The sequence below is a fragment of the Sinocyclocheilus rhinocerous genome, unplaced genomic scaffold, assembly GCF_001515625.1.
Source record: "Sinocyclocheilus rhinocerous isolate Xijiao unplaced genomic scaffold, SAMN03320098_v1.1 scaffold1767, whole genome shotgun sequence".
Lineage (NCBI taxonomy): Eukaryota > Metazoa > Chordata > Actinopteri > Cypriniformes > Cyprinidae > Sinocyclocheilus > Sinocyclocheilus rhinocerous.
In genome coordinates this window covers 125,391-149,836 of record NW_015646318.1, presented here as the reverse complement: position 1 = coordinate 149,836, position 24,446 = coordinate 125,391, and the positions used below count along the sequence as shown (strand labels likewise).

Here is a 24,446-nt window from a genome sequence, read left to right as displayed (position 1 = left end):
GTGGCGTTTCACAGAAAGGCCGGTTAATGTGGAAAGAAAGGAAAAGCAGCTAAATAATGCAAGAGAATACAAAATGTATTTATATATTCCTATAGCTGAACTGCTAGAGCATGGCAGGAACAATTTCAATGTGAATTCAGTTCCCAAAGAATGCACCTATTGATCAAATATATACCTTGACAAACATAAAAATACTCAATTTTTAAATTAAGATATTTTAATTGGTCAAATGCTAATATTCTTTTATTTTATTTAAATTAATGTAAGTGTATATACCTTCATATTTAATGCAAAAAAAATGTATTAAATATGATTTCTTTTATATTTTTTAACATCTTTCTTTTTTATTTTTCTCTCGTCTTTTCTGCATTTCTCTTCTGCTCTAGCTTGTGTGTTAATCTAGTTTATACTTTAAACATGGCATTGTGTACTACGAATATTGTTGGCTCTTAAGAGAAATTGTTTGGGATGTTCTTCATTTGAATAAAAGCACCCGCTAAATGTAAAAATGTAAATAACAAATCACTTGCCATTTGCAAGTTTATTTTAGATTCAGGTTATCTTTATACTACCAGTCCAAAATATGGGCACACTTGACTTTTGCATTACATTTTTAAACCTTAAAATTCTAAAGCCACTTGCGTAAAGGTCTTGTACATAAATGTAAATTGAATTTTATTTTGCATGAATATGAATTGTATTTTTAGTGAAGGAAAAGCGTCACGTGATGCACCTCATGAAGCAGAGCTGGAATCTAGAGGAACAAGTCAAATGTAAGAGAGTTTGGTCACTAATTCTCATACTCCATCGTGTTTTTCATAGCTGATATGGCTTCATTATTTATATTTCCGAATAATGAAGATTGAGTAGGTGTGTCCAAAGGTTTGGTGGTGCCACAGCAGACTGTGCTGCTGAGGTTTCTTGAGCGTGTGTGTTTAGTGAGTAAGCGGGTGGACGGGGGTCCTGGTTTGTGATGGCCCATCTGCATGTCACCTGGCCGGGGTGCTGGGGAGTGTGGGTAATGACTGGGAAGGAATGGCATCCCTGGGCTTCGGTGGAGGGGTAATTATGGAGTGTAATCCATGCATAAACTGCACATCTGGATCCATCAGGCTGATCCACGGATGGTACAGTGAGCCGAGCACAGATCGGGAACGTCAGTGTCACAGAGCGGAGATGAATATAGACTGGAGTGTGAAAAATACCATTGCCAAAAGAAACTAAAGAGTCTATAGAGTGATGGTGAATGATAGTGACACGCTCAGATCTGATGCCCACCTTTAATTGACTCCTCGATATGTTAGCATGAGTTCATCTTACCTTTTACTGTCCAACAGGGTTTCGTCAGTGTTTCTCTTAAAGTCAACAATACATTTCATTCTTTATTATGCAACCTTTTTCCAAATAAGACTGGTTTTTCAAAAAAGATTTTTATCCATTTTATGTTGATTTTAAGGTGCATTCAGACTTATGGCATAGCTTATACTATACAACTACAATTACTTGACAAAAAAGTATTTATTCATTTATTATCACATTAATTGGACACAAATCCTGATCTATTTAGTTTAATATTATTAATAAATGTGATATAATAAATAAAAATTATATATAGATTATATATAGAAATTACACACACACACACACAGTTTATTAATAATCTAAACACATGAAAAAAATGTATCTAGCCATGTTTTTCATACCGAACATTTACACTTATTGAACAGGCTTTTATTTTTTAGAGTCCACACATTAAATCCTAAGCAAACTCATTTCCTTCATTTAGTCCATTGATTTTTCATCATATTTATGAGGCATGTGCGTCTTTTAGGCTTGGAAAATTTCATTATGTTTTTTATTGGAGTTTTATCGTTGCTCGTAAGGCGCTCCTCTCAACCTCCAATTATGCCTCCTGTGTTTACTGAAACTGTATTCATGGAAATGTGTGTTTGTTTGAGCAGAAACACAGGGCGGCATTATTAGAAGTGAGAACATGAGCAAACACGGCACAAACTGAATCCAGCACGCTGTGGATTGATTGCATAAAAGCAAACAGAGCTGAGAAATTAATTTTAAATACGGAGTAATCTAGTGTACCTCTGTTTCTCGCAGAGATGGAGCAGAAATTAATTTTGATGTCACATTGTGTGCTTTGCTGTTTGAGAGCGCTGATGTTAGCATGCTAATTTGAAACTGTAGCTGGCCAAGCTATAAGATACTCATAGTGTAATTTAATTAAGTAATTAAACTGCACTCTTATATCACTCCAAACCTGTGTTACGTTTGACTATGAAGCACAAAAGGACAGATTTTAAAGAATCATACCAGTCGAGGTTGGATATGCAATTGTAATGAATAAGGACTGGAGCTTTAAGCTTCAAAAATATTGAAAATCGCCGTACATTAGTCATAATAGTAGAATACGCCATTATGCCAGGTCCTTATATTTAATGCATACACTACCATTTACTCAGTAAAAGATTTCTATTTTAAATAAATGCTGTTTTTTTTACTTTCTATTTGTCAAAGAATCCTGAAGAAAATTTATCATGATTTCCAAGAGCTCAACTGTTTTTCAAAAAATAACAAGAAATGTTTCCTCAGCAGCAAATCAGCATATTAGAATGATTTCTGAAGAATCATGTGATGATGCTGAAAATTCAGATTTGATCACAGGAATCAATTCAATTTAAAAAAAATATTCATATAGAAAATTATTGCTGTTTTTCCTGTATTTCTGATCACATAAATGCATCCTTAGTGAGAATAAGATATTTCAAAAACATTTTTTTATTTATTTATCGTCCCTAAATTTAAAGGTATAGTTGACCCCAATAATTCAAATATTTTAGTACTGGGGTCCAAATAACATTCATTGTATAGACAAAAAAAAAACATCTTTTAAAACATATTCTCCATATATTCTTCTAAAAGAAAGAAAGTCATGCAGGTTTGAAGTGACATTAGGGAGAGTAAATGATGACTGAATGTTTATTTTTTGGGTAAACTATTCCTTTAAAGCTCAAACTTTTTGTACCACTACACAGATGAGTTAGTATTCACAACTTCAAGATAGTAAAATGATTTGAATGGACAATTTGTGTAACATAAACTAGTAATAGGGGTTCACATACATACAGTATTGGTGTATCAGAAGCATAGTCTCCATTTTCTCGCTCACATTATACTTATTCAAATGAAAGACTTTTGTAATTAAACCGATAAAGTTTGAACCACCGTGCTTAAAAAAAAAAAAAAACTATTTTTTATAGCCAGCGCTCATGGAGAAGCTCTGACCTTTCGGGTAGCATCTTCAATTATCAAGAACTAAATTAATTTCACCCACTTCTAGCGCCAAAAGCTTTGTACTCATGCCTGAGCATTGTTATTGTTAGCTTTAAACAGTCTTTCAGCTGTGTTTGTCCTTTCAGCCAACTGTAATAGTCCTCCTTCCATGTCTAGCACTCTCCAGTGGCGTTAAGACTGGATTGGCCTCCAAAATGAGGGTCAGAGGTCAGCGTACAGGTTTGCAGTGGAGTGCGCTAGTTGGCGTTCGTGGCTCGCCAGGGCTTTTCCATTTTTCCAGAGCTTAGCCATGCTTCAAAACCCTTCCTCAACGAGCCGCGGGCACCTGGCACCACTTCTCACGTCGCCTCTTCAGCCTGATTACTGCGGTAGAAGAGACCCTCGACGATCGGTCTGCCCCTGCGAGCACAAAGCGCTAACTACCTGTCTGCACGAAAGCAGAAGCGCTTTTCCAAGTCTTCTGAAGACAACAGCTTGACAACGTGCATCAATCTCTTGCTCTGATTGTCAGGTGTAATGCCTTTTTAATTGCACGGGGAAAAGTGAAAATGGCTGCACTAGTGTTTTCTATATGTCAGCCTCTATCAGCGGTGAACAGATGCGGCGTTAGGCCGTTTATTTATTTATTTTGTTGTCGCTGACACAAAACGCCACGCATCGCTCATTGTCTTTCTGTGCTCAGATTGAGCACCATGCTAAAAATGGCTTGAGACAAAGCGTCTCTCCTCGCCGCACGATCTGCTAGCGCTTGCACAAAGACGCAGAGAGACGGGCGGACTGCATAATGCGTTTGTCAGCGGGCCGATGAGTCAGACGGAGAATAAACGGCCATCCGGTTTGACGTTTCACCTGACGCTGTGCTTCTCAGACTTTGAGGTTAGCTTAGCGCAAATTCAAGACAAGTCAAAGGAGCATGATTGGCGAGAGTGAGCTAGAAAAAAGGACCCGTGCTTAGTGAACTATTTTTATAAAACTTGAAATAATAGTCAGTTTATTGAATATGTAGTCACAATATAAAAGAAAATCTACAATAAAAAGTTTGCACATGTGTTTGATACACCAGGCTTTTATGTCTCATATAGTATGGTACTGGAGAATACCCACAAAAACCCACAAATTGAGCTAAAATATGCAATTTGGCAAAATGCTGATGTTTATATGGCCAAAAAGAAAGATGAAATTCTGATTGTAATGTAAATCAATGAGATCTTTATACCTGTATAGCAGACACTTACATTACATGCATATTAATATCAGTTGTCACTGTATATCTCCCAATAATATGTCTATTATTGCAGAAAGATGATATTTAAATGCTTAGTTTTATGATCAAAGCTCTGTGGTTTTAAAACATATAATGCAATGTAATATAATGATGATTGAGAGATGATCAAATAAATGTCCCTCAAAAGCCTGATGATCATATTTGATACTCGCATTTGAAAATGATTTTTCAAAAAATGATGTATGAATAATCAAGCAAACCTAAGTTGCTTCAGTCCAGTAAATGTTCATCTTGAAATATTGCAAACAAAAGAAAAGTTATTCTTACAGTTACTTTATAAAATCAGTGGAGATTTCACAGCAAGGTGGAGCTATAGGTGAATGTTAGTACAATTACACTAAAAGGCCTTTTGCTTGTTAAATAGTGTAAACTATAAATCAGATGACAGAAGGCATGTATTAGATTGTGTACGACAGGTTTTCCAGCAAAATTTTGATCATGCTGATCATTTAGATGCCTTAGAAATTCATATATCAAATATGATACAGTACACTCTAAAAATGCTAGGTTAAATATAACCCAGCGCTGGGTTAAAAAGGGACAAACCCAGCTATTGGGTTGTTTTGACCCAGCGGTTGGGTTGTTTTGACAACAACCCAACCGCTGGGTTATATTTAACCCAGCGTTTTTTAGAGTGTAGGCTTCATAGTTGCTGTTGGTTGCCTGTATATAAACTAAATTACTTTATTAATGCTATTTTGTAAAAGCAACTAGTCAGCTGAGTCTGGTAAAACCATTGGTAAGACTTCATATTGTGCCTTTAATCATGGTAAAATCACTGTAACTCACAGCCTCTTACGGCTTATTGTTTTATTTAGCATTTTAAATCTCAACTCTTTAATATCAGCACTGACTAGTCTTGTTTTATACTTTTACTAGGTACATTCAAGGAGCTTCTTCTCCCAAGGACATGGTCATCCTCGTGGACGTGTAAGTATCCTCTCGAACACACTCTCCATCTGTCTCTCTGTGTGTCTCATATGCACTGCATTAACAAACTGTCATCTGTGTTGATAAATGTGTTGTTTATGATGCCATAACAGCAGTGTGGTGCTCTACTGCCACCTGTCGGCTGAGAAGAACATTATTCCATCTTATTAACCTTGTGCCTCAACATCAAAATGCTACCGTGTTCCTGAAATATGACTTAGAGGTTATATGCAATGAAAAATGACATTACTGTTGCCGATATATGAGCAGCTGGTGGAGAATTTAAAACATCCTGCGATTCTGATCTTATCTGACCTCTAAAATGCATAATCTAAAAAAACGCTTTCGCATCATACATAAACAGATATGTTTACAGATGAATTTATTGAAAGGTATGCATTGCATTTTTTTGAGTTCATAGAATTGTCGTTTTAGCTATAATGAAATGCATGATCATTTTGTTGTTAAATGCCACGTTTAGTGAATCATCGAGACCTTCTTTTGAAATCTTTTATTTATCAAAACCTTAAGTGTTGGGCATTTAGAGTCATTGGTAACACTGCTGCGTAGTTTAACAAATAAGTGATTGCCTCAATCATACAGCCATTATGTGCATAATCGTCAAAAAATCATTAATATTCTTAAGTAAACCTCTCTAAAAAAAACTGCTTAATGGAGGTTAATTGTCACTGGCTGGCAATCCTCCATAACCTTAAATAGATACCGATGTCTAATTAAAAAATACACCAATGGCAGCTGTCGCTTTGCCAAGGCAATCTCATGCCAATCAAAAGCACCATCGCGCTGAATGTTTCTGACAATCTTAGACTAATCTCATTGTGACGACTGGAAGCATGAGACAATAGTGCTGTCACCAGGGTTTTTTTTCACAATGTGCTCGGCTTTATTTATTAAACCTTCTAACTCTGGAAGCCAAATTACACATGAACTCGTGCTCTATGATTGCTTTTTCAATAGCTTCTGTAGGCTATTAATAAATCCAATTTGCAGCATAGAATTCAAATGTACTTTGTTTTTGAAAATCGACTGTCTCCATTCTGTTTGTGAAGATGGCGCTTTTTAATGTGCCGTCTACGATTTACTTTTGATGGACGGAACGGGGGAGACACTTAGCAACAGCTTCTGCTTGACAACCGCAGTTTTGGGCTTGTGTTTCTGTGCAGTGCTGTTTTGAGACATGACTGGTTTGTTAGATAAATGTTGTAATGTTCAGTGTGTGTGATGTATTTGTGTGTTTGTAGGAGCGGTAGTGTCAGTGGACTGACCCTGAAGCTAATGAAAACCTCTGTCATCGAGATGCTGGACACACTTTCTGATGACGACTACGTAAATGTGGCTCGGGTAGGTTTTTTGATTTCTTTTTTAAATAGTATCAACAATATATAACCCCCATATTGTATATGCATTACAATTTTATGTCCATTACTTTTTTTTATCTTATTATAATTATTATAAATAATTATATAAAGTAATTAATATTTAGTAGTTTAATAATTAGTAGTTTATTAATATTTATATAAAATATTAGTATTATATATATATTTAATTTTATATAGCATATATATATATATATATAATATTGTATATATATCATATGGTGGTGCATTTTCTTGTCAAAATAAAAGTTTTTGTTTACATAATATATGTGTGTGTACTGTGTAGGTTTTTATGTATATATAAATACACACACATGCTTATATATATTTTGAAAATATTTACATGTATATTTATATTCATATAATTTATATGATATATAAATATATTTAATATATAAACATAACATATTTTTCTTAAATATATACATGCATGAGTGTATTTATATATAAATAATAAATATACACAGTACATATATTATGTAAACAAAAACTTTTAGTTTGGATGCAATTAATGACGATTAATCATTTGACAGCACTAATTTTAACCCATTTTAACCTGTAATTTCAGAAGGAGGCACTAGCAGTCTCTCTTTATGAAATGAAAAGACCTATTTCAAATCAATATGTTTGGCATTGTTATGTTTAAATCAACACTTTTTTCCATGTAGTTGAATGCTTGAATGAAACATTGACATTGGATGTCATGACAAAATTCCATCCCATGCATTATACAGATGTTACAGAAAGTCATAAATGTGTATTATAATACATAAATATTAGAATTGGATTGCTCTTGTGTTTTGGCAATCGTTAACAGTTGTGTTCTAGGTCCAACTCTTGCAGAAAAAATTATTTGTATAAGTTATACAGTGTCCATGAGATGCAAAGCGTTTGTCCCAGGGGGGCAGTAAAGGAGAGATGGAGCACTAATATTTTTTCTTAGCTTTACTGCACTTAATTTTAATGGATGTGAGAAATGAACTTCCCTTCTCCTACATAATGTATGAGACATGACTGAATCTGGACTGAGATCTACACACCGGAGCCTTACACTAAGATGAATATGCAGTAGTACAGTTGGTGTGTCTGCTGCCAGAAATCTTTAAACCACAGTTGCTTTCTCATTCTATGGATATGAATCTAGCTCTGCTGTTAAATTGCTGTGCAGTGGCATGACAGATCTGTTTTCAGATATGTAGTGATTTGCAAACAACACAAGAAAAGTCTATCAAACTGTATGCTATTTGTTTTACATTTTACATGGTACAACTCTCATATGCTGCATAATGGAACTAGAACTAGGAGACTGTTAATTCAACTACAGGAAATGGAATTCCAGTAATTTCTTGAATATATGGGGATATTTATAGTGCTTGGAATTCAGTAGTGTATTGAATGCATTTTAGGGTGCATTAAACACCGACAATAGCAAAAAGCATTTGCTTCGCTTGAAGAAAGTCACCACATCTGCCCCTTACAACATTAGGAAAATAAGCCCTGTTCTCTAGCCATTTTCTCCTTCTCTCTCTGTCGATCTCTTATTCTCACACACTCTCTTTATCTCCATCATGATCTCCACCTTTTTCTTCACATATCTCTTTTTTAGGTCCATTTATTCTTGTTGAATAGTTCAGTGCACTCTAAAAAATGCTGGGTTAAATATAACCCAGCGCTGGGTTAAAAAGGGACAAACCCAGCTATTGGGTTGTTTTGACCCAGCGGTTGGGTTGTTTTGACAACAACCCAACCGCTGGGTTATATTTAACCCAGCGTTTTTTAGAGTGTAGGCTTCATAGTTGCTGTTGGTTGCCTGTATATAAACTAAATTACTTTATTAATGCTATTTTGTAAAAGCAACTAGTCAGCTGAGTCTGGTAAAACCATTGGTAAGACTTCATATTGTGCCTTTAATCATGGTAAAATCACTGTAACTCACAGCCTCTTACGGCTTATTGTTTTATTTAGCATTTTAAATCTCAACTCTTTAATATCAGCACTGACTAGTCTTGTTTTATACTTTTACTAGGTACATTCAAGGAGCTTCTTCTCCCAAGGACATGGTCATCCTCGTGGACGTGTAAGTATCCTCTCGAACACACTCTCCATCTGTCTCTCTGTGTGTCTCATATGCACTGCATTAACAAACTGTCATCTGTGTTGATAAATGTGTTGTTTATGATGCCATAACAGCAGTGTGGTGCTCTACTGCCACCTGTCGGCTGAGAAGAACATTATTCCATCTTATTAACCTTGTGCCTCAACATCAAAATGCTACCGTGTTCCTGAAATATGACTTAGAGGTTATATGCAATGAAAAATGACATTACTGTTGCCGATATATGAGCAGCTGGTGGAGAATTTAAAACATCCTGCGATTCTGATCTTATCTGACCTCTAAAATGCATAATCTAAAAAAACGCTTTCGCATCATACATAAACAGATATGTTTACAGATGAATTTATTGAAAGGTATGCATTGCATTTTTTTGAGTTCATAGAATTGTCGTTTTAGCTATAATGAAATGCATGATCATTTTGTTGTTAAATGCCACGTTTAGTGAATCATCGAGACCTTCTTTTGAAATCTTTTATTTATCAAAACCTTAAGTGTTGGGCATTTAGAGTCATTGGTAACACTGCTGCGTAGTTTAACAAATAAGTGATTGCCTCAATCATACAGCCATTATGTGCATAATCGTCAAAAAATCATTAATATTCTTAAGTAAACCTCTCTAAAAAAAACTGCTTAATGGAGGTTAATTGTCACTGGCTGGCAATCCTCCATAACCTTAAATAGATACCGATGTCTAATTAAAAAATACACCAATGGCAGCTGTCGCTTTGCCAAGGCAATCTCATGCCAATCAAAAGCACCATCGCGCTGAATGTTTCTGACAATCTTAGACTAATCTCATTGTGACGACTGGAAGCATGAGACAATAGTGCTGTCACCAGGGTTTTTTTTCACAATGTGCTCGGCTTTATTTATTAAACCTTCTAACTCTGGAAGCCAAATTACACATGAACTCGTGCTCTATGATTGCTTTTTCAATAGCTTCTGTAGGCTATTAATAAATCCAATTTGCAGCATAGAATTCAAATGTACTTTGTTTTTGTAGATCGACTGTCTCCGTTCTGTCTGTGAAGATGCTTTTTAAAATGCCGTCTACAATTTACTTTTGATGGATGGGGATGAGGGAGACACTTAGCAACAGGTTCTGCTTGGCAACGGCAGTTATGGGCTTGTGTTGCTGTGCAGTGCTGTTTTGAGACATGACTGGTTTGTTAGATAAATGTTGTAATGTTCAGTGTGTGTGATGTATTTGTGTGTTTGTAGGAGCGGTAGTGTCAGTGGACTGACCCTGAAGCTAATGAAAACCTCTGTCATCGAGATGCTGGACACACTTTCTGATGACGACTACGTAAATGTGGCTCGGGTAGGTTTTTTGATTTCTTTTTTAAATAGTATCAACAATATATAACCCCCATATTGTATATGCATTACAATTTTATGTCCATTACTTTTTTTTATCTTATTATAATTATTATAAATAATTATATAAAGTAATTAATATTTAGTAGTTTAATAATTAGTAGTTTATTAATATTTATATAAAATATTAGTATTATATATATATTTAATTTTATATAGCATATATATATATATATATAATATTGTATATATATCATATGGTGGTGCATTTTCTTGTAATAACCAGATGTTATTTAATTGAAACCATATATTTTCCTCTAATAACGAGATGCTAGGTTGTTAAAAGGACATTTTTCTCATTAAAACATTTTCTCTTAATAACAAGATAAAGTGTCATTAAAACTATATATTTTCTCATAACAACATATCATAAAAATGTTAAATTTTTCTCGAGAGTGTAGTGTAGAGATGCCCGGATGAGCTCAAACTTCACCGGAGTCCACTGCTTCAAATTTATTTAAATTTTGATAGCCGCCCCGACCCCCGTACCCGATCGTCCCAATACACAATGATTCTAATTCTTAGTTTTGCATGATGATATGATGAATGGATGGTTCATTTTTAACAGCAGATTCAGTGGCGTTAGAGCTGATCTGCGGTATATGCATTACAATTTTATGTCCATTACTTTTTTTTATCTTATTATAATTATTATAAATAATTATATAAAGTAATTAATATTTAGTAGTTTAATAATTAGTAGTTTATTAATATTTATATAAAATATTAGTATTATATATATATTTAATTTTATATAGCATATATATATATATATATAATATTGTATATATATCATATGGTGGTGCATTTTCTTGTAATAACCAGATGTTATTTAATTGAAACCATATATTTTCCTCTAATAACGAGATGCTAGGTTGTTAAAAGGACATTTTTCTCATTAAAACATTTTCTCTTAATAACAAGATAAAGTGTCATTAAAACTATATATTTTCTCATAACAACATATCATAAAAATGTTAAATTTTTCTCGAGATATTATATCATTAAAACAGCATATTTTCTTTACTTCGAATAGTAGTGTTTCCTACATTATTGTCGATGGATGGTTGCCAATTTTGACAAGAAAATTAAACTAACTTGTCGTTTTAATGCATCTGCGGCGCATTACGGCTCCACGGCCACCGGAGCTGATCGCGGCCACTCAGTCAATGATTGTGTTTATACCAGCCGCGCCGCGTCCCACAACTCATGCTTATCACATCGGTCAATCACAATTCCTAAGTCAGCATAGTTTGTCAGTACAGTCGGTAACGTAGCACATTGAAAAGTTAGTATCTTTCTGCAGTCCAATAGACGGCAGTGCGGTGGTGGCTTGAGTCTGTTGAATGGTAATTTTACTCTACGTTGTCACCTAGTTGGAGAGACTCAATGCTAAAGTCAATAAACAATGTCCCCATCTCTTACTCTCACAATGAGCTTATCATACTCATTTGCTACATTAGTAGGGCCCTATGATTTCCGCGATGTGGCAAACGCAGACGGAATCGCGGAATCCATTCATAAAAACAGAATTACTATATAACGCGGAATATCATGAAATTTGTCATATTTTTGATGAATAAATAAAAAACAGGTCAGTACATTTAAATCAAATCGCGATACAGACTAGTGTCTGTGAATATTAAACTGCAAAAAGACTATTTAAATACGAATACTCATGTTCTGCATGTTCATTTGATTACCAGAAAATTCACACAGAATTTGTGAAACAAATATATACTATTCATTATTATTATTTATTCATTTTAAATGTTTAATTTGGGAAAAGCTGTGCTTCCTGCATAAACCTGCCCCTGTTGGATTGGCAGCTTGTTTGCCCTACACAGTTACCTTGTTTATTTTCTTAATTCAAGTTATATATATATATATATAGAGAGAGAGAGAGAGAGTGAGAGTTCTATTTGTGTTTTAAAGTTATTTATAATATAAAGTGAAGTGAAGTTTACTGTTAAGTGCACTGATGTCAGACTCATTTTGGATAATAAAGTTTATTGTTAAATTGTTAAATACCCTGCTTCCATTACATATGTTTGTCACATCATTATAAGCGTTTGATCACCACATTTGTGTTATCATTGCATAAAATGTGTTTATTTATATATATTCTGGTTATGTCAAAAGTTTGGGAATGGGAAGTGTGTCCAAACTTTTGACTGGTACTGTACTATAAAATACACATAAAGAATATCGTCCGATATATCTTTTTTTACTCCCTAATATTGGTATCGGCCCTCAAAAAACCCATATCGGTCGTTCTCTTGTATATATATATATATATATATATATATCTCGCTTGAGTGAGAATATGCTGTTATTGATAGTGATTACACTTGAGACAACACCAGCATTAATATTCAGTTGTGTGAATCCTCCAGGAATCTGAACCTGTATGAAAATGTACATGCAGAAAATGTAACATTTAATCTAAAGAGGGTTGATTTATTGTGATCACACAACAGCAGCCCACAAACGCAACCCACACAAGTATGCATGTACATATACACAGACGCACACACATAATGAAACATTAGCGTTTTGGAAGGCCCATGCCAGGAATCCGGACTGATCCGGGGCTCTTAGTGTGTGTTTCCTAATCCCGGCTCTGAGAGCGCAAAATGAGCATCATAATCTGAGCCGGAACACAGCTCATTCTACAGCCCGCTGGTCTTAGACCACATTATAATCACTATGTGTGTTTACTGCTGTTTAGCTCCAGATGCCTAGAGTAACGTGAAATCAAAATGGACCCTTTTGGCTTTTTTTAAAGCGCCATTTCAGCCAAAAATTACAATTTAGTTTGCGTTACGCACCCTCGTTTCCTTGTGAGACACAAAAAGAGCGATTCAAACTGTGCTGGTTACTCCTTTCCATTAAATTGCAATAGCAGTAGCTTCAAAAATACACCATAAAAGTAGTCCATAAAAGATTTGTGTGCACAGACTGCAATATAAGTCATTTTTTGCTGATAATCTTCCCTACAGTGAGCTGCGGAATCAGTGAGTCAGTGAGTTGAACTCAAGAACCGAATCAGTCCGACTCCAAAGAATGATTCGTTCATGAGTCTGGGATTGGTACATTTCTCTCATGAAGACTCAATTTGCTCTCCCTTTAATCTTTTCCCTGTCAAGGAAGAGTAAAAGAGATCTCAAAGGGAATTTTCTTTCCTATAGGCAGTTTTAGGAAACATTTCTCGTTTCATTTTTGTTTGCATTGGCATTTTCTTTCCTCCGCACCTGCGGTGTGGAACCTTGTTATCAAGACTGCCGGATGTACCTCAGATTTTCACAGCTATGCTTCCTCACACACACACACACACATAAATGCTTTATGCTGAGTTCTGTGCAGTCAGTAAGTAAAGCTGTACTGATGTGAACGGTATTTATGGAAGCTTGTTTCCGCCATGGGATAAAAAAAATTAAAAAAGTTAATTGCAACTTTTTAATCTCACAATTCAGACATTTTTCTCGCAACTCTTGAGTTTATGTCTCACAATTCTGACCTGTTCACAATTTAGAGAAAAAAAGTCAGAATTTTGAGATATAAAGTCAGAACTGTAAGAAAAAAGTCAGAAAAAAAAATCTAAGTTATTTTATTTTTTATCCTATGGTAGAAACAAGCTTTCATAGGTTTAAGCTGTGTGTCAAAAAAAAATCAGTTGTGCTAGTGTAAGGATTCAACGGTAGCACATAACAACATGCAAGATCTGTGCTGTTTCTTAATCAGTATTTTTTTTTAATAGTACAAATACCTAAACATCCCTAAAACAAGACCAGGTTATTCGAGAAGCAAAAATGCATGATATTAACACTTTTTTTGGCAAGCTGAGTTTAAAAAATAGTGAGATCTGTTTAAAACAATAATTATAAAATAAAACAATAAATAAATTTAAAATGAAACTATTAGAAAAATAAACATAATTAAATATATATACGCATATCTTATACAACTTTGCCACTCAAGGAAGAAGAATCATATTTTAAGGATGTTTATATATTTTTTCCTGGAAGACAAGACAGATATATTTATCTCTGTATGTTTTTAGTGGAGAAGTGGGCTATTACTTGACAGACGATAATATGGGCGAGAAAACTAGTAACCACCCAGAACACCCTAGAAACCACATAGCAACACCTTGTCAACCGCTCATGACACGGACGGCAGTGTGCTTTGCATGGACTCATATGTAAAGATGTTCTGCATTGAGCACTATTAAAGCATCCAGATGATTAGTGTTGTGAAATAGATTTGAAATAGATTTCAAGTTTCATACGAGTTGATTCATCTGCAGTGGAAGCAAATTATGAATTGTGAGAGAAATCAATCAGGTGTAAGTGACTCCATTAGCGAGTGTTAACAGCAGAAATGATGATGCTGTGAGATCTAATGGAGATGAATAATGAAGCTTTTAATGGATTGCTGAAGCAGCTGCTGTCTGTCTCTCTGTCAGTTCAATGAGAAAGCGTACGCCGTGGTGCCGTGCTTCACAACGCTGGTCCAAGCCAACATAAAAAACAAGAAGATCTTCAAAGAGGCTGTGATGAACATGCAAGCGAAGGGGACGACAGACTACAAGACCGGCTTTCAGTTTGCCTTTGACCAGCTGTTAAACGTAAGACTCACACACTCATGTTTACCTACTGTAGTTATCTACATGAAGATACACTGGAATTTTGTATTCAAGTCTTTAAATAAAGTTAATAATAATGACTACAGACTAGCCCTAACCTACAGAAGTCCTAAGAGGTCATGAATTATTTGTTCTGTTTATTTTCTTGTGATGTTAAATTAATTATCTTTAATTTGAAGTGCTCGATCACCGACTGACAAGTAAGTATACATGCACTACTGTCAAAAGTTTGGGGTTGGTGCAATTTTTTTATGTTGTTAAAAGAAGTCTCTTTTGCTCACCAAGGCTGCATTTATTTGATCAAAAATATAGTAAAAACAGTAATATTGTGAAATATTATTACAATTTAAAATAACTGGTTTTTATTTGAAAATATATTTTAAATGTAATTTATTCCTGTGATGCAAAGTTGAATTTTGATACATTTTCTTAACAATTTTTTGATGAATAGTTCAAAAGAACGTCATTTGTTTGAAATGGAAATCTTTTATAATATTATAAATATCTTTACTGCCACTTTTGATCAACTTAATGCATCCTTGCTGAATAAAATTGCTCATGTCTTTCCAAACATTTTGAAATTATGAACTCCAGAAATAGATAGACTGAGAAATAAATGAGAAAATAGTTTAGTCTCAATCTCGAGAAAGCAACTCTTTTTTTTTTACAGTCTTAGGGCTTGCATACTAACTCAAATGTTAACTAAAACTATAGATATATATTTTTAGAATATAAAAAACATGATTTACTTCAGCTATGAATCATTTTACCTTTGAGAAGATCCCTGGATGTTCCCAAAGAGAGTTTTTTTTTTTTTTTTTTGCTAGATTTAGCTGGATTTGGCTTAGTTACATTTGTTAATGCCAAAACATCTTCTTACCAACTCGGCGGAAAATTGTATTGCTCAGATGTTGCTTTTTCAAAGCATTCAGAGATTTAACAGAGTTCTCAGTTATATTTAATTTAAGTGTCAGCTTTTTCTCATATTTCTGAGCAATAAAATCAGACAAATGAGTCAATAGTGGACATTCAGTAAGCCTTAAAGGCCCTGTTTACACTTGGTCTTAAGATGCGTTTTGGTCGATCGGATCACAAGTGGACAATGGAGACACATGCCCGTTTACACCTGGCATTTTATTCTGTCTCTTCTGTCCACTTTCGACCACTTCTGACCAGATTACCCCACGTGGTGCCGATTACGTCAAGAGAAGGATAAATGGGCGGATCCCTCTGTCGGCGTCAAAACATGAGTGGGAGGGATAAAGTTATCGCGCACTAATATTACATCTGCTTGTACTTACTGCTACTTACAACGTCTCTTGTCCCAAAATGCAAGATGATTTTAAATATAATGAGGTGCTTAACTGGGTCAGAGTGGGGCGCTAGCAGAAGAGCCTTATAGAGATGTATATGTTGCTTTAATAAGACCAGTGATAGAATATGGAAGTATAGTGTATAGATCAGCATTGAAAACATCATTAAAGATACTAGAAGTTATACAAAATTAGTGCTGTCAAACGATTAATCGCGATTAATCACATCCAAAATAAAAGTTTTTGTTTACATATTATATGTATGTGTACTGTGTATTTATTATGTATATATAAATACACACACATACAGTATATATTTTGAAAATATTTACACGTATATACATTTATATATTTATATTCTTATATTTTATATTATATATACATATATTTAATATATAAACATAACATATTTTTCTTAAATATATACATGCATGTGTTTGTATTTATATATACATAATAAATATACACAGTATACACATATTATGTAAACAAAACTTTTATTTTGGATGTGATTAATCGCGATTAATCGTTTGACAGCACTATACAGCACTATCTTAATGGGATTACAGTGGGTAGAACAAAATAAAATTATCAAGGTTGTAATTTGTTCAGATAGCTTATCAACATTGATGTCTCTACAGTCTTTATAATCTTATAACAGACCTGATATTGTTTATGAAATATATGAAACTTTGTTCAGACTTCAGCATATAAAAACAGAAATCAGATTTATGTGGATTCCAGCTCATTGGGGGATTGAGGGGAATGAAGCCGCAGACGCGTTGGCTAAGCAAGCTTTGAAACATGATAGAATTATGGAAGTAGCTTTTAGTAATGCTGAAAGTAAAGCAAAAATAAGGAATAATATTATGAAGGCCTGTCAAAAACAATGGGATGAAGGGAAGAAAGGACGTCATTTATACAATATTACGCAAGAAGTAGGGAGAATGAAATCAACAGGAAGATATACAAGAGAACATATCATTATTTTGAGGTTGAGATTGGGGCATTCTGGATTGAATAAAACAATGCATTTATTGAAAAAGCATCCATCAGGTATGTGTGATTGTGGAATGGAAGAAGAATCAGCGGAACATGTGATTAGTCAAGGTGTCAAATACGAAACTCAAAGGATACAATTAAAAGATGAATTAAAGAAGTATGGGGTGAACATATTAAATCTTAAAAATCTATTTAAAGTTGAAGATCAGATACATGAAGCTTTGTTTAATTTTTTGAAAGAAACTGGTTTAATGAAAAGAATTTTACCTGCTAGGGTTTTTTTTTTTTTGTCCTCTAAGAAGTATACATTTCTGGCCCACACTCCAGCACAGTAGGTGGCGGATATGCACCTTAAATGTTAGTTGCCACCCGCCATTAAAAAAGACGAGGAAGAAGTAAGCGGTCTTTTGTGGCTGCTCGAACGCATTCGACCACATACGTTTTCGACTATCTCTGGAAGTGGTCAAAAGTGGACAAGCTCAAAACGTTTTAGACCCCGTTTACATCTGTATTTAGCGTTGTCCACTTGTGATCCGATCGACCAAAACGCATTTTAATACCAAGTGTAAACAGGGCCAAAATGATCTTGCTGAGGAGAAATGTTTGAGAACAGAAGAAATATAGCCATGCAGAAGTGTGTTAATGGTGTGTACAATGTTGTGAGATTTGTTGTTGGCCACATGTGTGGCTTCATCACATGCATTTTAGTTTTGGCCGACTGCTGCTCGAACAGATCGTGATGGTGTGATTGATGAGATACAGACGAATCTGTATTCTCTTCCGACCGAAGACGCTCGTTCTTTCTGACTTCCTCTTTCACTGTCGCTCTCAGATCCGCAAGCGCCAAGGCATTTTAATTTCTGCCCGCTGACTCCTGATAGGCTGAGAAGAGAGCGCTGTAAATTTGTAATTGTGGCAGTATTATTTATCTTTATTAGAATCTTGTCAGAGTGATGTGGCGTAGGCCGAATGTCAATGACAGCTGTGATTGGACGGGGTAGGGAGAGGGGACTTTTGGCTAACTCATCAGAGATAGGACAGTCGGCGGCAGCTGGCACAAAAGCAGACGTATGATTAGAGGAACAGACGTGCCCGCACACACACACACGCACGCTTAAGTGCTCGGACACGGACACATGTGCGGTGCTCTGCCAAATGGGACACTGTTATAGCCAAGGTCATTTGTGTAGTGAATTGATTCAAGCAGGCCTGAAACGAATTCTGTGCAAATATGTCAGTGCAAACACTTCATACACAGATTGGCCACAAACACACTGTGGCTAAATTTGGTTGTCAGTTCACCTTTTAGCGCTTTTAAGGTGCGGTATATAATATTGACAGCTAGCAGTTAAAACGAGTACTGTGGTCCAAATTCAAAATATTGGAGAGAGTTGTTTCTCCAGCCTTCACCTCCTCAGTCTCAACACTCATGCGGGTTGCCAGATTGAGGACACACAACAGGAATAAGCACAAGTGACAATAGGAGTCGACAATCTTTAGACTGTAAACTGATGAGTTGATTTATCCACAATTGAATATGCCTCTGATCGGTCATAGAGCTTTTTAGATGGATGCCGGAGCTTTTTATGGTAGAATCGTGATCTCTGATCCAGTCCGTTTTTTGGCTTCCACGACTGCAATGTGCTGTGTTTTCCTCCAACTGGCCACCTGGGGTGTCAAAACCCTATTGGGTAAATTGGCAGTAGGCGGAGTCGCACAGTGACATTCCGACACGGAACGCACATTTCAAAACAAAACAACAGTCTGTAGCATGAAACAAGTATGTGAACTTAGCATGTTTTCTAAATATCTGCAAATGTATTATGGTATTTTTATGATTTAGTACAGTCAAAAAATTACATACAGCACCTTTAATCCTGTTCTGTATACACACTGTTCAGTAATATACAGGAGTGACAATTCCAAACAAATTGACTACCAGTAATAACAATCGCATTTACAGATATTCTACGCAGTGTGTACGGAACTGAACTAAATAGCTAGTTTTTAAATGATGTATTTAAATATCTATCAGAGTTTTTTTTTCTTTCTGTATGTGCGGTGCAAGAAATCACGAGTACGTTTTGACTCATTAGTGTTGCCAGATCTGGCTAAAAAAACAGAAGAACAAGCCAATAATAAACTCAAATCCAAATGCATTATCTTGGAAATTAGTCACATGCCAAAATATAGCGAACTGCACCTGCCTATTAATCAATAAACTGGATCGCTTTATGAGCCAAGCCCAAAGACACATAATAAGCATCGCTTATAATAAGTGGACATGGCAACCCTTCAAGAATGCGCTCTGCAAAGCAGACTTCACGAAACATCATGGCTCTATCGACGGTGGTTTAGTTATCATGTGTAAATCATCACAGTTTCAGGAGTGACTGTTATATGCACACAAAACAATAATTTAGAGGATTCACTCCTGTATTTAAATGTGATTGTCACTTTACAGTGTGTATGTGGCCATTATTATTATTAAATGACACATTGCAAGGATAGTGTAAAGCACAAGGGTTTTCACAAACAAAAGCATCTGTTTATAAAGGCAGATCCAGTGAGTTTCAAACTGACCTGGCTCATTTGACACCCTCCAAACGAATCGTATGCATTCCTGTTTCTGTTTCTCACAGGAGACCAGTGCTCCGAGAGCAAACTGCAATAAGATGATAATGATGTTCACAGACGGTGGCGAGGACCGCGCTCAAGACATCTTTGAGAAATACAACTGGCCAAACAAAACAGTGAGTCGAGGCGATTTAATTCAAAACATGCCGGTGTTTCCATCTGTGTGGTAATGACCTCCAGTGACAAGATTTTCTGTCCTCCCTAAAACTGAAAATAGCACGTGACAACAAAATCACAGTCAATCAGAATATTTTGACGTTTGTAGCTGTGTGGAGCATGATTTCAGACCAAAGAGATAACATCATAAATCTGATGTCATTCCAATATAAAACTTACATTCTAGCACAAAAAAAACATGTTTGAAATGATAAAACAATACATATGCTGTTAAATGAGGGTCCAAATGCTTTAAGGGACTACTCTGTATTTTTAGACCCTTTTGCTACACAGATCTAATAAACCGTCTTCTCTCCACAGGTGAGAGTTTTCACGTTCTCAGTGGGGCAGCACAACTATGACGTCACTCCTCTGCAGTGGATCGCCTGTGCCAACAAGGGTAAGAGAGTGAGAATGTAGATTTGGTTCAAAAATCTGAACTTTTCAGCTGTTCAACTGCATCTGTACTTCTGTACACCTGTGTTAGGCACAATTTGAAGTATCATGGCAGGAACACAATGCAACAGCCTAGAAACTGCATATCAGTGTTCTAAAAATGTAAAGAACACCTCTGCAAGCACATTTCAAACATCATAGCAACTTGCTAAAAAAAAAAAAACTCAGCCCAACTTAAGTGCATCGCAACACCCTAGAAACCACATAGCAATGTGTTTAAAATGTTAAGTAGACTTTGGCAAACACATAGTAACACACTAGCAACCATCCACAATACTCTAGCTACAGTGGCTAATCTTTAAAACTTCCTTTAGCCCCTTGAGGTTAGCTGGGGGGAGTTTCCCGATACATATGTCCATCAAGCACGCACTGAGATGCGGTTGTAACAACAAAAAATCATGGTTTATTAATTGCAATCTTCGGTTTACTTTCCAAAAAATACTAACTTCCAAGAACGTGAAAATGCAGTACCATGTGATTGAAGAAACTGTTGCTCTCCACCGTCTAACCTCATCCTGCCAAACGATACTAATGGACTATTATGATTATGACAAGTTAGCCCAATGATCAAACATTAAACATAAAATTTCCTCATATACTTAAATTAGAATGTTTGAAATACAAAATAAATAAATTAGACTTTAAATATGGAAATTAAAGAAATTCAATATGGCTCCTACACTAGCAACCAGCCAAAACATTGTGGCGGCAAACATCACTCATATTTTCACAGTTACTTTTACAGTTACTTTTAGTAGTGGCTGTTGTACAATGACTCAGAATGTGGCTTGTCCAATCAGATTTTAAAGAAATAGTTCACCCAAAAATAAAAATGTGCTGTTAATTTCTTCACCCTCAGGCCATCCAAGATGTTAGTGACTTTTTTTTTCTTCAATAGAACAGTGAAGAGGATTTTTAGCTGAAACAGTGGTCCATTTTTGAGAATAAAAAAAGCATAGCAAGAAACACAAAATTAATACCCGTGGCTCCTAACGATATACAGTATTGTGGTCTTATGAAGTGATACGATTGGTCTGTGCAAGAAACTGAACATTATTTACAACATTACAAATGGTCCGGAGTGATGCCGGTTCACAAAAGAATCATTCTTTTGAACTTATTCCTTTTTTAGTGAACTAGTTGAATCAGTTCACCAAATTGGACTGAACCGTCTGAAACAGCTGGAGCAGCACAGATCTACAAGTTACTCCATCAAAACTCACATTTGGACTTGTCTGGCAGTCGCTCCAACTCGAAATGAGCCAAAATAGTGGCATATCTGATCCTATGATGAATGAACTCTTTCAGCGCTCCAGTTCCTCCAACAGTCACTGAACTGAGGAAATGGTTCGACTCAGACTGAAGACCATGATATGCGCGAAATTAACATTTTTATAGTTTCTCGTGGTTTATGTAAAATGGTGAACTGATGAAGACTAGTTTATTCACTTCAAGCATGTAAAACATCCACATTTCGCATCATTATTATGTGCTTTAATAATTACGTATACATTTTGTCATTGCGTGATTACGTAAACAAACTAGTGAATTGAACCAGTTCATTGAAAAAAAACTGTCTGAATGAACCAGTTTGCAGAAAATAATCAGATTTCTCCATTGTCTGAGGCTCTGGATTACAGGTAATAATGTTATTAATAATGTTCAGTTTCTTGCACAGACCAATCGTTTCGCTTCATAAGACCGCAATATATCGTCAGGAGCCACGGGTATTATTGTGTGTTCCTTGATATGTTTTTAGCACAGCCGCTGACTTGCATTTTATGAATCACCAATAACCAAGGTTTCAGCTAAAAATCTTCTTTTACTGTTCTACTCGAGAAAAAAAGTCACTTAAATCTCGGATGGCCCGAGGGTGAGTAAATTAACAGCAAATTTTCTTTTTGGGGTGAACTATCCCTTTGAAGCCAAAACAGTCCATTTTCTAAACGCATCCTGGTCAACAGCGCTCAAGTAATGTTGACCTATCTGACCTAACAAGTTAATTCCAGGTCTGTAGCGCAAACACTCTCCCTCTCCAGCTCTCTGATTAGTTAATGACGAACGGTGGCAGAACACTTCAGAGACCCCCACCGCCCTCCCTTCCTTCTAATTAATTAGCCGATGAGGAACTGCCGTCACAGCGATAACCACGTCTGCAACTTCTCGGCGTCTTCAGCCAAAAGTGCTTCCACTTAAGGATTAGCCCTCTGTGCGCCCGTGTTCAACGCTGTAATGACTGGCAGTGAGGGGACGGAGTCTGGCACATCAAGCAAGACGCTTTTCTCAGCGGACTCCATCTCCACCGCAGGCTTTCATTTCGCTCACCGATATCACAAAGCAGCAGAAGAACGCCCCTGACACCCTCACAAAGTCCACATCCACGTCCGCGGCTCTCCCTGTGCTGTAGAATGCGTGTTCGACAGCGTATCTGACTGAAAGCATTCGCAGCCGCCGCTAGGTTCGTTCAAAAAGCAACGGTAGCGTGCATACGCCACGTTTCCTCTGAACATACGCAGAGCGCTCTTTGACAGGCTTGTTAAGATGCGGATTGCATCGGATTGTCTGCGTCTTATTGTTTTGTTGTACATGTCGCCCGTGCGGCGGAGACAAATGGATTCAGCGTTTTGTAATCATGACCAAGTCAAGGGATCAACAATGAGAGACATGTTTGTTTGACACGGCTTAGCGTGTGTTGTCACTCCACCGGCTGTCTCTCAGCGAGCTCGTTCACACTCCGCTGACACAAACAGAGTCTCGTATGGCCGCCGCTGAATCAGAGCCAATTCCTGGTCTCTTTGATTCCCAGCGACTCGCATTGATTTGATTAGATTCTTTCTAGCGTGCTGATTGGTTTGACCCTCAGACATCTTCTGAACACTTTTTTTTTTAGTTTTAGTTTTTATACTCATTCTCTTGACTTTGATACGCTTTTAAAGACTTTAAAATTATTTCTGATTCATTAACTGAACTAGATTTGACTTCCTTATCTGCAGTCGTTTTAGGGGTCGTCGCCTTCTTAAAGAGATGTTACGGGTTCAACACCCATTAAGCTTTATCTAATCCAACATTTGGGACATGATGGCAGTTACCACAGAAAATCATTTTGATTCATCCCTTTGTTTTAGGGGCCAGTTTGAGTATAAACCTATTAAAACAGTAGAAAACTATATTTTGTTTGAAAAGTGAGAGGAAGGGAAAAAATGTTTTTAAAAAGGGAAAAAATTGAATGTGTTGTAAATAATTGTTATATGTACACTGTATTTATGAATGAATATTTTGTCAAAGAAAAATTTATATCTATTAATATATTTTCAGTTTTGACCACTTTTTTCAAAATTTTTCATATGCTTAAATAGTACTATTAGTACTATAGTATTATAATACTATTTGCACATAGTAATTTTTTTAAATGATAAAAATGTTATGTTCACGTAATTGTGATATTGTGTGGGGGGGAAAAAACTAATTAACATTATTTGTAAAAAAAAAAAAAAATTTATTATTTATTTATTTGTCCCTCGGATTTAGGGGACATTATTGACCCATTAAAACAGTATTACCAAAAAAGTATATTTTGTTTGAAACAGTTCGATTTAGAGAAATGAAACAAAAATGTTTTATTAAATTCATTTTTATTACATTTTAGTACATTTATTTTAAATGTATTAAATGACTATTTATTAAATATTTAATACATATTTGTTAATGTGTACAAAGTATTTATTTATCAATGAATATTTATTAAAGGAAAATAATAGTTATAAAAAAATAATAATACATTTCTGTTTTGACAAAACATCTAACCATAGTGTATATATATATA

At 35.6% G+C, this 24,446-nt stretch overlaps 1 protein-coding gene across 1 annotated transcript in view; it reads left to right on the top strand.

Annotated features, from left to right (window-relative positions):
• Nucleotides 1–24,446, top strand: part of LOC107707259 (voltage-dependent calcium channel subunit alpha-2/delta-2-like) — a 122,091-nt gene that overhangs the window by 71,346 nt on the left and 26,299 nt on the right. Inside the window, exons 6-10 of the mRNA XM_016511247.1 lie at nt 5,471–5,521; nt 6,784–6,883; nt 14,880–15,041; nt 20,017–20,127; nt 20,489–20,567. Coding sequence (XP_016366733.1) covers nt 5,471–5,521; nt 6,784–6,883; nt 14,880–15,041; nt 20,017–20,127; nt 20,489–20,567 — 503 coding nt within the window. The remainder of the gene's footprint in view (nt 1–5,470; nt 5,522–6,783; nt 6,884–14,879; nt 15,042–20,016; nt 20,128–20,488; nt 20,568–24,446) is intronic.